The sequence below is a fragment of the Acanthisitta chloris genome, unplaced genomic scaffold (assembly GCF_000695815.1).
Source record: "Acanthisitta chloris isolate BGI_N310 unplaced genomic scaffold, ASM69581v1 scaffold17052, whole genome shotgun sequence".
In the NCBI taxonomy this organism is placed as follows: Eukaryota; Metazoa; Chordata; class Aves; order Passeriformes; family Acanthisittidae; genus Acanthisitta; species Acanthisitta chloris.
In genome coordinates, this window is record NW_008660065.1 from 58,119 (window position 1) to 72,417 (window position 14,299).

General features: G+C 36.9%; 1 protein-coding gene across 1 annotated transcript in view; it reads right to left on the reverse strand.

The window, feature by feature from the left end:
* The window catches only part of ROBO1 (roundabout, axon guidance receptor, homolog 1 (Drosophila)), a gene marked incomplete at both ends in the record, with an annotated part of 62,323 nt that extends 58,093 nt beyond the window's left edge, over nt 1–4,230 (reverse strand). Inside the window, 2 exons of the mRNA XM_009069678.1 lie at nt 1,940–2,111; nt 4,061–4,230. Of these exons, the coding sequence (XP_009067926.1) occupies nt 1,940–2,111; nt 4,061–4,230 (342 nt within the window). The remainder of the gene's footprint in view (nt 1–1,939; nt 2,112–4,060) is intronic.
* Between the last annotated feature and the right edge of the window lie 10,069 nt (nt 4,231–14,299).

Below are 14,299 nucleotides of genomic sequence, written 5' to 3' on the forward strand. Positions count from 1 at the left end.
ACTTACCTTGGTGTTGTTTCCTAACTGGGAGATGCCCAGCAATAGGGTACAGTGAACACAAAGCTAATGGATCGAAGTACTACATGAAAAAAATTTCAGCCAAGGAATATTTTTGTCAGTAGTTTCTGGCCTTTAGTTCTATGACTTAATCTGTCAGTATGACTTCAAAGCCTCAAAGAAAGTGCCATACTGACTGTTTCTGTCAATTTTAATGCAATTTTCATACAATGAAAGTTAAATGTTAGTGATGTGTCATTTAATAAGCGTGCACAGAAAGGTATAAAGCAGTCTCAGTATTCACAGGAAACAAAGAATTACTGTCTATATGAGGCTTTTTTTCCCATTATCCAACGGATAATCAAAATAAAGATGTAAAAGTGACCTGTTTTACCTGTACCATCCAAGATGGCATGGACTGATGATTTGAAAATAGCCACAACTTTAAATGACATAAATCTGTTCAGCAGTGTCACGGGGCTCATGTAACTTAAAAACTGGTTTGGTAGCTGAAATATAAACCTGAAGTTCTGATAATTTGTGACCATCAGATATTTCTAAATTACTTTTCCTAACAACAGACAGGGTGTTAGTACTGCTTTTTTTGGCTAAATTCCAACTCCCATAATTTCATTTGCATGTTCAAATGACACTCTGTTTTCAACTGCATTATTTATCCTCGAGCTCTTGTCCCAACCTGTTGCAACACACTTCGAAGCCATTAGTATCTTCCTCTGCAGAGACAGTCAAAATAAGCCCATGTACAATTTGCATTTGACATTGACAAGTTTGTGAAGAGCTTTGTGGGCCAGTGCTAAGAGGCTGACTGACCTGTGCTCCACAGGAGAAATTTAAGCAAAATTCATGGTTAATTTAAGTGACACTGAAGCTGTTGGCAACTTCTGTTGCCTTTAGGAACACCAGGGTATCATTTAGCATATCCTGCCTTCACTTTCACAAAAGTACCAAAAAAACACTATCCCAAGACATTACAGAAAAAACCCACTCATCAGATCAATCCACAGCATGTAGCACAGAAAATATATTTTTTCCAAGATCAGATGGTCATCAGCAGAAAAACTTAATTTTCTTCATTTTCTATTTTGAATTTTCTTCTCAACTTGCTATGGCCTTCTCCCCAGTGAAATACTGGATAAAAGAGGATTAAGAAATGCGGCAAACAACTTGTGAGAAACCAGAAAGGATGCAGTCCTGTTCCTCCAACCTCAATCCAGGGGGTGCAAATACTCTCCAGGTTCACTGCATGTTTCTAGCACTGCATTATTTCTGTGTTTTCTATAGGGCAAAGGCCTACTTTATGGAAACTCTTCTCAGACAACAGTTTCCCTCCCCTCAAACTCTCTGCACTTATCCTATTTTTCCATAAGTGCTAAGATTAGTATTTTCCATGTGTAACTTTGCTGTTAAAAATGTGAAGTATTTCTGATAATTGGCAAACTGGCCTCACATCAGCACGTACTGCCGCTTGTAGTCATGCTCCCTGTAGCTTTATTTTCTTAATTTTTTCCCCACCTCCTCCTCAAAAGGGATGTACAATCATATTTGTATGTTATTCTGCTGACCTCCATATGGGGAAAAAACAGATAAATGGAGATGCTAAGCAAATGGACTCACAATAAATAGGGATAAAGAGCTAGTCAGCGGGCAATTTTAAAGTAAACTAAACGTGGAGGAAGCTAGAAAAAAGTTAAGATAAAAATTAACAGATCCGACAGAAGTCTATAATCTGAATATACTTGTCAAATACAAAATGGAAATACAGAGTTACACAATATCCAGAATCCAAACCGGATTTTTATGTTCAAAGGCAGACACAACCCACATGTATGCAAAGCAGATTTCAAAGCAGTGTCACATCACCCCACTGATGTCTTCAAATAAAAATAAAAACATGGAAATGATGAAAAGAATCCATGATTACCATCTGTAACTTCCAAGTAGGCTTTTGTTATGATACTTCCTGCAACATTTAAAGTCTGGCAGATATAGTATCCAACATCAGATCTCTGGACATTGGTGATGGTGAGGTCTCCTGTCTGGGAAACTGAAAATCGGCTGGATGACTGAGGGGGCTGGTATGAGAAAAGCAGATTCTAGAAGATGTACAGGGAAGAAAGTGGGGTGGAAAAAGGGTTAAAGTAATTCAAACATCAACAACCTTAACTTCAATATATATAAACAACTTCATCTTTTTCCATTACACAGAAAACATTCTGCTCTTCATGTCTAAGGCATGTCTACGCCACAACATAAATAGCTTCTACAGGATTTTTTGTGATAAAATAGGTGCAGATCTGCACATATAATTGTGTAAGACTTTTGAGACCGCTCTAACGTCCTCTATGGTCAATGTCAGACTTTGCACAAAGTTTAACAGATGCCAGCAAAGATGTGATATGTATAGATGCCACAATGGTGCATGAAACTGTGGTGAACCTCAGCAGTTTGCTTTAATATTCTCTTTAAAAACTTGCTTCAGGGCATTCAATTTCTTTCATTTAAATGCAGATGTTGGTTTACTTATCTGTATTTTAACATCTGCCTTCCTAAGAACGGAGCAGTTTTTAAAAAGAGATGCTCTTTAGGTCTCTCTAATCATAGTTTTTGTGTTTTATTACAAGTCTTATAATACAGAATTAAATCCTATGCCTACTTAGATAGCTTTGGTATGAAGTATATAGTACTTATCAACAGTGGTCAAAAATCAAAACTGCAATGAAAATAATACTAGTCCTTTACGGCAAATACTAATTCCAAATTTCTACCTCTGGCTGAACAATTTGTGAATGAGAAAACTTCAAGGTCACAGAGGCTATTTTTTATTGCTCTTTCTGGGCTAACTACATTTTGCATTTCCAAAAATCACCCAAAGGAATGGGACACAACATCCTCTACTTCAGCATTAGCAAACCCTATTTGTTGACCTCCTCTTTCAGTTCCCTCAATCATCACAAATGGTCACCACTCAGCAGAGTCAAAAATGAGCCAAAAAAATGATGTACTAGACAACATTCTGCCAATATTTTTTTTTTAAAAAAAAATCCAGGTAATACAAAAATACAGACATAATTTACTGGTATATTTATACCATTGCAGATGGTACCTAAATTTCGTTAGCAGTCTAGTTGTACTTCGGTATTCAGACAGAAATGTTGCAAATTGAGTAAAGAAGCCAATCTCTACATGTTCTCAATTTCTCTGGCCTATTGTTTCGTAACACAAAGAACTCTGTCATAGCCTATTGCACCATTCATTCCTTCATTCACAGGAAAACCAGAATCCCATATTCCCTCTTTCCTTCCAATAAAGAATACTTTGTGTCACATCCCTCCTTCAAAAGATGACTCTGAAAGAAAACTGTGATTCTCTTGATGTGCTATATTGTGTTTCACCCGCTGGCTTTCAAGATCTTTTACAAAGAAGCTGAAAATAATTTTCCCTCCCATTCAAATAAGGAACCTGGGAGAAAAAGTGACCTATTCAGGTATGGTCTGTCAGTCAGCTAATGGAGTGGGAAAGTAGATCTCCTCAGCCCATAACTACAGTCCTACCCATGCAGTGATGCAGATCAAGACAGCAAATGGTTTAGTTTGCCCAAGACTCAAAAACACATGGCAAACTAACAGCAGCACCATACACCCAGAGCCAAACTTTCTGAAAATCTGGGAGTGGTTGAGGATTTAAACAAACTTCAGCATAAGCCATCTCTCCATCTCTTAAAAGTTCTTCCTGTTAGGTAAAATAGATTATCATGGTGGTGAAACATGGAATGTTTCTAGATGAGTGTTTCTAGTTAATTCACAATTTATTTTTTTTATGTTCCTGAAGAAACCAAGAGATAGCAAAACACAGACATCCTTTCTAGTAAGCCTGACATCACCTAGCATGCACATGACTTAGAAGTAAAGAATAAATATCCAGTATCTCCAAGCTCTAGACCTATTTTCCACATCTTTAAAACAATAATTAAAATATTTTTCTTTCACGCGAAATCATCTCGTTAAGAAACTGCCAGGAAGAAGAGACAGAAAGGCTGTTTTACCTGACTTCCCTCTCTCCGCCAAAAGATGGCTGGCTGAGGGTTTCCAGTTGCTTCACACTGGAAAGTCACCGTTCTCCCCAGTGCAGCTACCTGATCTCGAGGCTTTACAACAAACTGTGGAGGCTCTGAAAGGAAAACACCAAAAACAAAATAAATCAGACTGCTATCAGCTGATTTGCAGAAACAATTTGCCTACTGACTTTAAATGGTGCAAACCAGAACAGTGAAGTTACTTTAATAAGGAGAGGAAGCACAAAGACACATCAGTCTCTAACAGCCACAGCTTCAGCATAGCTCAGATAATATTTTCTGTAGTTGGGCCTCCCAATTAAAACTCTGACTGTGCAACATGTGCTTCTGTTCCTGACTGTGTGTACAACAAGTCCCACCAATATGATGAAACAACTTCCAGAGCAACAGTCACCAATACAAGCAGATCTGTTAAGAGTTTGGTTCTTAGAGGAGGAATAAGCCTGCAAGTCAGAATGGAGAAATCTTCGAGGGACAACTGGCTCAGAGGCCACACTTTGTTAAAGGCTGAAAGAAACACTGTTGAATAACTATAAATTCAGGCTTACATGCACAAAACTCATCATCTTTGATTTAGGAAAGCTGAAGAGAGAAAAAGCCCTTAATTGCTTATATAAGAGACTTTTGATGTAGTCGTGGTCTCAAAAAAACTTAGAGTCAAAAGCCCCAGAAATACTATTCAACAAATTATAACCACTTAAAATCTTCAGTTAAAATACTGAAGAGGAATTAATTTAAGGGAGCAGCAAAGCTAAATGTCTTCCTTATTTACATAGGCAAGAGCATGTTCAAACAAAATATATATGCAAATGAAGGCAAATTTGAAACATCTGCTCAGCCTAACATTGTAAATACTGTCAGCATTGTCCAAACTGTTTGATTTATACAGACTTCAAGAACCCCTTCATCCAGTAGTACACAGAATGTCAAAAAGTCATGTCAGTCACATTAAAAAAAAATCAGCATAGATGACAGCATTAGATATCTTGGTGGTGCTGGCACAGAAAAAAAATCCAGTGTGTTTTATAGGCTGTTAACTGTTCTTAAAAAATGTGCATCAAATGCAAGTCCATTTACTTATTAATTTCCAATTCCTTTTGATCATCTGTCCAAAACTAATCATGCTCTCCCTCTTTGGATTGAGAATAAAGCAGATGTTTCATATGACTTTAATAACTCAAATGTTTTTGGTGGTGGCTTTTTTCCCTTTCGAACATTTCTGTATTTACAAAACTTTCCTTTAAAAAGAGTGTAAAAAATATAATTCATGTGTTTTATAATAATGTCTTCTATAAACATCAAGCAATTGTGCAAGGCAAATAATTGCAATTATCTGTTCCCCATGCCTTGTGCCTCTGCTCCTCAGTGAGTTCACACCATTCCTACGACCCTCCTGTTTTCAGAGGAATTTTTAAAGCGTAACGTACTATTATGTATGTTTGGATGCAAATACTACCTTTCCTAGCATTTCCTTAGATAAGAAACGATGCAAAGTGAAAGTAGGATTGACCTTCAGTAATTAGCTGACTTCAAAACATCTAGGTCTGAAATGTTCAATCAGTACCTTGGAACACATAGGAAGACTCTGACATAACACCACGTTTCATTTAGAAAGGAAGGTGAAGCAGTTGGGGGTTTGCCACAGGGTTGTAAGGTATGACGGGGAAAATGAGATGAGGGTGAAGTACCTTTGTTATGTGGTTAGATTATAATAACAAGAATAAATTTAGTATACAGTTAAATTCAAGGCTTGGCTAGTTCTGTAATAGTCTGTGACACAGTGCTACACAAAATGAAACTCAGGGTTTCCAAACCCTGTGCTAGTGCAGGGGATTTGTAAGGCTTCAGATTTTGTTGAACTTGAGGACTGGTGCAGCTATAAAGAGATCAAAATGATTCTGACCATTGGAGAAATAGCTGAATGGTTGTGATTATAGTGCCTGAAGATGACCGTTCAGGGGCTACTGAACACAAAAAAGAAGGGGCAATTTAGTCTTACAGGCAACCATGGTAGAATTTATAAAATGTTAATACGTATATGTTTCTCTAGATAGTATTCTAAATATGTATTTTGCATGGAAATTATTATAAATATACATGTCTATTACCCATATGTGTATTATTGTAAATCTATTGCCACTACGATAAATAATAAAAATCTTAATAGCTTCAATGTCAAAAGAATTAAAACAGGGTTAAGCAAAACTGTTATTAAATTCCATTCAATGTTAAGTATACTGGAAGCATTTTCACTGTCTTTTTTTTCACTTCAGTTTGCTTTTACACCTTGGGTCACATACATGTAGTATGTGGACTGCAGAAGATGCTAAAATAATAATCTGTGTAATGAAAGAACAACTTTGATGCTTGAGATCATTAAACCAAACATAATTTTTTATAGCACACTTTGAAGTTCAACTAATGCAGTCACTGAATAAAGTAGACATTAGGACTTGACTTGTTACATCATGTTAAAACAGACAGAAAGTTTGCAACCCATTACCTTTCTCTTTGCCATTAAGTTACCCATACTTCATGCAGAATTTATTCTGTGCGATGTGTCTTGTCAATAACAAGTAAAAGATGGGAGCTGATTGGTTGAAGGACATGGAAGGGGATGGATGGGAAGGGGAGGAGAGATCCCGTCACAGTGATACGATGACTAGAAGTTGGCCAATAAAATTTCAACTTACCAGACACAACTAAAAACAAAAACAAAACAAAAAGAAGACATGGAATAAATAAAATTGAATAGACATGGAACAAAGCAAAGAATAAAGCAAAATAAAAAAAAATAGGAAATAAAAGTATCTTTGGTAAGGCCCTTAGAAAGTACACATATATTCTGATATATGAAAAATAGGTTTAAAATGTTGAAACACATGTTTTTATTTTGATTTTTAAGCAGCAGTCTCTATCAGGTACTGAAAACAGGTGGTAGAGGAAAATGGTTAACAGATTGAAATAATGCTTTGGCAGTCTGGGTTCTAATTCAAGCCTTTCTAATGAACTCTTGTGTAACCTTGAGTAAAGTTTGTTTTTCACATTATCATTATGTCTCTGCATCAAGAGCTTTCCATGGTAAAATTAACTTAAAACCTCCAGTAAATATCCATCTGCAACACTGCTGAAATGGAACAGTGACATTTACACCCTTTCTAAAGCACCCAAACATCTATAAATGGAAAATATTTCTCTGTGGCTAACAGCTATTACAAAAGAAAGTTTATTAAAAAAAAATATGCTGAGGCATTTAGCCCACACACTGATCTCTTTAGTTTAAGATTGCTGTGTCAAGGTCATAATGCTCACTATCAAACTACAAATGCAAAGAAAACCACAATTAAAAGAATTTGAAATATTCTTAACCCTTTTCTTTCCCCCACTCCAAACTTCAATTTCATTAAAATATTCAAAAATTATATTTATTGCAAAATACTAGGTTTTTCAATGGACATGGTCAGTGGTAAATTATTAAATATTAAATTATCCTTCAACCATAGTTGAAAATGTTCATCAACTTTGAAATGGCACAGATCCTGGCAGGCTAACTTTGCTTATAAAAGAAAGGCATGTTAGAAAGCATTCCAACCACATATCACTGATTGAAAAAACAGATTGAGAATAAAAACCTAAAAATAATGCATTTTGAAAATACACACAGATACTGACAAAAAAAAGCCTAATAAAAATGGCAGTGGGTGTTACGATAATTGCAGTAAAAGTGGAAAGATGTAATTTTTTTAATGCATGATACAAATAGCAAGCCCTTCCACATTCTGGTCTTCTCACTTTCTGCTGCAAGTAAAACAACTATTGTTCAGCAAGGGTACACTTTTATATCAAGTAGCTAAGCACCCTCACTACACTATCCTCTGATAAAACACATAGAGGAAACTAATAATATCCAGTCTGCCAACATTCAGTAGACACGAGCAATTACTGTTCTAATAAATACAGAGGACACCAGGTGCATTATGAGAATGAAGGAGAAAGAGAATCAGATATAATACTGGAATTTGGATCATGCTGAAGCCAAGAAGCTGTAACTGAATGTGCCAAAACCAGATCAAATAGATAATTTGAGTTTTATATTATTAGAGACACTTTTTTTTTTCCCCTTAAGGAAGTAATGCCAAAGAGAGGAAGTTGAAATTACCAGTTTTTCAAATATTTGGGTTTCAATTTTAAGGAACTGTTCTGGATGTACACTAAGTCTTCTTTCAATGAGTGAGTTTGGTATCTCTCAAAAAGAAAATTAGTGTGCATTACTCTGTTCAGATTATCTGTAAGTTTATGATTTGTAAGCGGAGTGGTCAAGAAATGCGACATAAACTCCTGAGAAAAATATGCTCTTCCCCAAGACTCTGCTCCTAGCTACTCTTGTTTATGTGTATGTTCTGGATGTACACTAAGTCTTCTTTCAATGAGTGAGTTTGGTATCTCTCAAAAAGAAAATTAGTGTGCATTACTCTGTTCAGATTATCTGTAAGTTTATGATTTGTAAGCGGAGTGGTCAAGAAATGCGACATAAACTCCTGAGAAAAATATGCTCTTCCCCAAGACTCTGCTCCTAGCTACTCTTGTTTATGTGTAAGTACATTACTTCCTGAGAGAAATATGCTCTTCCCCAAGACTCAGCTCCTAGCTACTCTTGTTTATGTGTAAGTATATTACTCAGTAACTGTTCTTTTTTAACTGAAAGGGTCTCTTCTAAGCTTGCAATTACAGTCTGACTGGGTCTGGAATTAGAAATGCTTCTCCATAAAACACAACTCATATTCTACATGAAACAACCTGACATGAGACTTAATGGAATGCAGTTCTTGCACAGAGGAAGTAACTCCAAATTAACAATTTGCCATTAGTCAAGTAGTGCCAAGAAGAGCAAAGTTCAGCTTTCTTGGTAGCAATTCAGACCTATCCAAGTCCTCTGCTGAAAACTCACTTGAAAACGTATAACAGATAGAAATCTCTCTTGGCTGCTCAATTACATTTCTACAAATTAAATTAACTTCTAAGTGCTGAATTTCCACTTTTCTTTTTATTAGACATTTCTTACTGTATGTCAAAAATAAGCTTGTCAAGCAAATATCTTCTTTTTCCCACCTGTGAAAACAGAGGGGATACTGATACATGAAAATAAATCCCTGCAGAAACAGGGCATCACATTGGTTGCAAATCTGTGGAAAGGGCAAAGGGTGAAATTTCATAGAAAAATTAAAACAAATTCTGTCAGAAAGACATCATGTGGTTTAAAAGAACAACAATACTAGCAACATCTACAACAAAGACCACATTCTTAGTTTGATTTACAGCCTATTCATATCTAAGGTTACCAAAACTGAGAAGTAAATAGTTTTTCCTCTATTATGGCACATTTTATTTGACAGCACTTTCAGTTATAAAGTAAATTAATTTTCCCTGTGTTAATAATGGCTTTTCACATGGCAATTACAGGGAACAACCTGTTTGTAAAGACAGGAAGTTAGCATATAAAACCACAACTACCAAAGGAATAATATTTTTGCCTTTCAAATAATTTCCTTGACATGTGAGACTTTTCAGGGAAGATGTGTCCAGTCACTGAACAAAAACCAAAAGAAAACTGGTTTCCAGACTAGTGATGTGATCTTCCAATGCCTTATTCTTGCCAGTAATTCTATCGACCTCACTGGGACTATTGGTATCATTAAACCTATTCACAAGAGTAGGAATTTCCAGTTCTAGGACTTAAACTATTAAGACTAGCATAATTTCAAGTTGTTAATGGTGCAGCTATGGTATTTGACAGATGTATTACAGATTCATATGATAATCAGGTTGGAAGCAGCCTTGGAAATCTCTAGTCCAACCTCCTGGTCAAGCAGGGTCACCTACAGGGTCAGTCAGGGCTTGATCTAGTCAAGTCTTGGAAAATTACAAGGAATAAGAATGCACAGGCCCTCTGGCAACCCACTCCACTGTTTGGCTGCATACTCAGTGAAGAAATTTCTCCTTATATCCAGCTTCCATCTCCCTTGCTCTAACTTAAATCCATTGTCTCTTGTACTCCCACTATGCACGACTGCAATGAGCCTGGGTCCATCTTACCGACATCCTGCCTGAGGGTATTGGGGGCTGCTGCTATGGACCTACCACAGCCACCTCTCCACCAAGCTAAGCAAACACCATTCTCTCATCCCTTCCTCATAGGTACATGTCAGACCTCAACATACTGTGTGCAATGCATACATCTCTAAATAACACATTTCATGAGTCTTCTCACAGAGGTGAATGCAAATTTTGATCTAGTGTTTTTCTACAACTTTTTGGTTTCCTCATATTTAGAATAAAATATTACAGGGTTGTGTCTATTTCTTAGTCTGATATTGGGCAAGCTGTAAACCTCAAGTACCCCAATCTTGAAAGCTGTGGTAGCAATTATCTATTTCAAAGAAAGTAGAATTATAGAAATTTTCATTCATTTATACTAATAGGGTGCTTTTGAGATCTTGAGACCTAAGGTGGTACTTAATTACTGAACAGTATTTTGTTCTGCATATAAATACGCATTAATTATTGTTCTGACTATTACTATTTATAAATACCTTCCAGGTGCTCAGAAGATATCTTGTTATTTGACTGACACAAGTGGAATACTGTCAACTTAGCCTCAATGTGTTTAATTTTTGATTATTTAAATAAAAATTTTCACATTGTCAGGGACTGTTTGACACACATAGAGGCTACTGTAAGAGAAGCAAGAAAGTGTAACTGTACACCAGAGAAATTAAACAATCCCAATCTTCAGGCCAATAATTACATACAACAATCAAGCTCATATACAAACTCTAGCTTCTATAAAAAATCCTTGGCCATTATGACTAATCTAGGAAATGGCAGTCTCAATGAAATTTAGATCACCTTCTATTAATGTTAATTCCAGTGCAACAGAAAATGATCAGAGGTTGAATGTGCCCATAGAAACAAACTGGTAGGAAATGGGACACAAGTATGAGCACATATGATAGAATACAGTGGAGCAGGGGAGCAGACATTTCAGATTGGCTTGGCCAGGTAGGGACTAGGCAGTGAAAGAGGAAAAACTCCAGGACTAGCAACAAAGATAGTACAGAGACAGACACATTATCTGTCACAGACTGTTGCAGCTCTACATGATAGCTGAAACTCAGGTGTTTGTCATCTTGGTATGAAACAAGTGGGTGAGAAACCCACTCTTTATAACCTCTGTCTGAAATGAGTGGGTACAGAAAAATTTAGTCATTGAGTTACATGCAGAGGAAATGTGAGAGTTTGAGTATGTTTAGCAAACTGATCAAACTCTGACTGCTCACTCCTTAAGGAAAAAAAGAAAGAAATTCAGAACAACTTTATTTTCCAAATCTTTCCCTCATTCCAAACAAAAACTCAGCAAAAGGCTGCCAGCATCTTCTGTTAAAAATGTTTAATTTCTAATCCTATGAAACTGTGAAATCTAATTAACTAATTTTTTCCTTCAAGTATCTGAATGAGGACCATTGACTGCCTCTTTGCAACATAACTACTAGAGATTTATTGTTGTTGTTTTGCCAAAACTATTATTAAGGGAAATAATAGTGTAAGACAATGTCCCATGTTCCATTTCCTATCCAGTGATTTGTAGGCTATTTGTTCTTATCAAAGCAATCTGAAACACTCAATATCCTTGATATGCACATCTCTCTGCAGTCATTCGTGGGAAGTATCACTTTCTACAGAGAAATAAACAAAGGCCAGAATCTTCTGTTCTGAAAAAAATATAAATGCTGCCATTCAGCTGCCTCCTAGCTTCAGCCTGTGAAAAATACAGAAAAATAACACCAGGTACATTACAAAAGAATCGGGGTATATCACTTTTCCTCCTCATTGGACTCTCTATTTTCAGCTGCCACTTCCTGAGGTCTTGATACATATATAAATAATTCATATTTTCCCAGATTTTCTGCTAAAATTCACATTCATGTTAGCCCAGACTGGGACATACTTACTCACCATGAATGCTTTCATAGTACATAGTCCCAGAGCACCAAGTGTGATACAGTGCAGTACCAACTTCTGAGGAAAGGTCTAACAGTCTGGCGCCAAGCATGCCACAGCCATATAGTTGAGGTGAAATGTTTACATGAGATTTTAGATGTTTCAAATCAGAAGTGATGACTTGAAATTCCAAACCCCCAGCAAGGGAGTGATCATGGTTTATTATATTTATGATGACAGGAAAAATTCTGTTTTAGATGTGTCAGATAAGCATTCCTGAGGTTTAAAGGAACAAGTGACTAAAGTAACCTCAAATTTTCCAAAGCCATAAAGATAAAAATCTGACTGATTGGAAAAGAAAGAGATTAATTGTTTTTTATAATAGCACTGTAAGTAAGAGAACAAAATTAAGGCAGAAAGCAGTTGACTTAATAGTTGGAAAAATAGTTCTGATAGTAAAATCACCTTCAGAATTACTGAAAATCTAGAAACCCATACCAACATTTCAGGTTCATGCACAGAAAAGTTAATCTCAGTATCAATTAGATGCTGTCTTCCTCAAAATACCACCCAATGAGTTGGGATTTTTAAAATCTATATTTATTTATTTTTGTTTATAACTGATCACATACTCTCTTCTGTCTGAATACTGAAGACCTGTCAGGTTGTCCTGGTTTCAGCTGGGATAGAGTTAATTTTCTTTTTAGTAGCTGGTGCAGTGCTGAGTTTGGGATTCAGGATGAGAATAACTGATAACACACTGAAGTTTTGCCTGTTGCTAAGCAGTGCTTACCCTAAATCAAGGACTTTTCACTGTCTTGTGCACTGCCAGTGAGGAGGTTCATGAGAAGCTGGGAACATAACCTGAACTGGCCGAAGGGATATTCCATACCATAGTATGTCATGCCCAGTATAAAAAGGAGAAGTTGGCTGGGAGCTACCAACTGTTGATCATCAGTCAGTAGGTGGCAAGAAATTGTATTGTCAATCACTTGTTTCTTGGGTTTTGTTTTTCTTTCTCATTTTTGTGAAAATTATTATCATTAGTATTCAAAGTATCAATATCTTTTACTTTGTTTCAACTGTTAAAGTGTTATCTCAATCCACAAATGTTTGTAGGTGTTTTTTTTGTTTGTTTATTTGTGATTTGGGTTTTTTTGGGGGGGCTAGGTATGGGGGGTTTTTTGGTTATTTTTTTTTCTGAACTTTCTCTCCATCCCACTTCAGGTGGAGGTGTGGAGGGAGTGAGCAAGGGGCTGTGTGGTACTTAGTTGCTGGCAGGGGTCAAACCATAACACACGTCCTGGGCAGCAACTTAGAAACAGGCTGGGTAGAGTCTCTGCCTTACACAAGAAGTGCCACTCTTACTGTACCAGTGGGCTGCCAGCTGCACTTCTCATTAACTGTTCGCACTCTGAGCCAGCAGTGACGAGACAGCTGCAGTCTGGAAACCTGGTTGCCACACCAACATGACACTGACTCTGACCATGCAGGGCAGAACACATTGTCTCATTCTCAGCACATGGCATATGGCAGGCTGGATTTAGCTTATGCCTCTTGACCTGAAATCCAGAGAAAAAGGGCAAGCACCTCTGTGTACTCAGGAGAGCTAACAAGCTCTAGGGGAAAGTGGTCTGATGAGGAAAAAGGCAAGTATTGTTCCTTGGTGCTAGAAGTACAAGTAAAGCCTTGAAAATATGTCTAGAGCTGCTACCCTTACCAGGATGAGATACAGGCGACGATGTGACTTTGGAATACCTACCAAAACACATATGTCACAACACGTGCAGTGTGGCAGTTCAACATCATCAACTCCAGAACCAATTTTAGAGATGAGCTTAAAGTGCCATGGATTCAAAATCAATGATTCTCCCTCCTGCAGCAAGCAGGAAGGTACCTGCTCTGCAGTGGGAGCAATGAGCGACTTGCTTCAACAGCTTGGTGGTTTTGCTATTGGCATTAAAATTTCCCTAAACTTTTCTTCTCTCTTTGGTGGTTTAAACTCCACCCTCTGCTGATAAACAGCACAAGATCTGTGCATTAACCACACCTTCTGTTTGGGTGCTATTCTCATTTCAAGTGCAATCAAAAGGCATTGACTTCTTATGGACTTATAGCCATTTTGAGATTTGTTTTAAGCTGAGAGATGCTTCCTTCCTCAACTCTAATTGATGGGGCAGGGTAGTAAAATCTGGTTCTATCTCAGCTGTG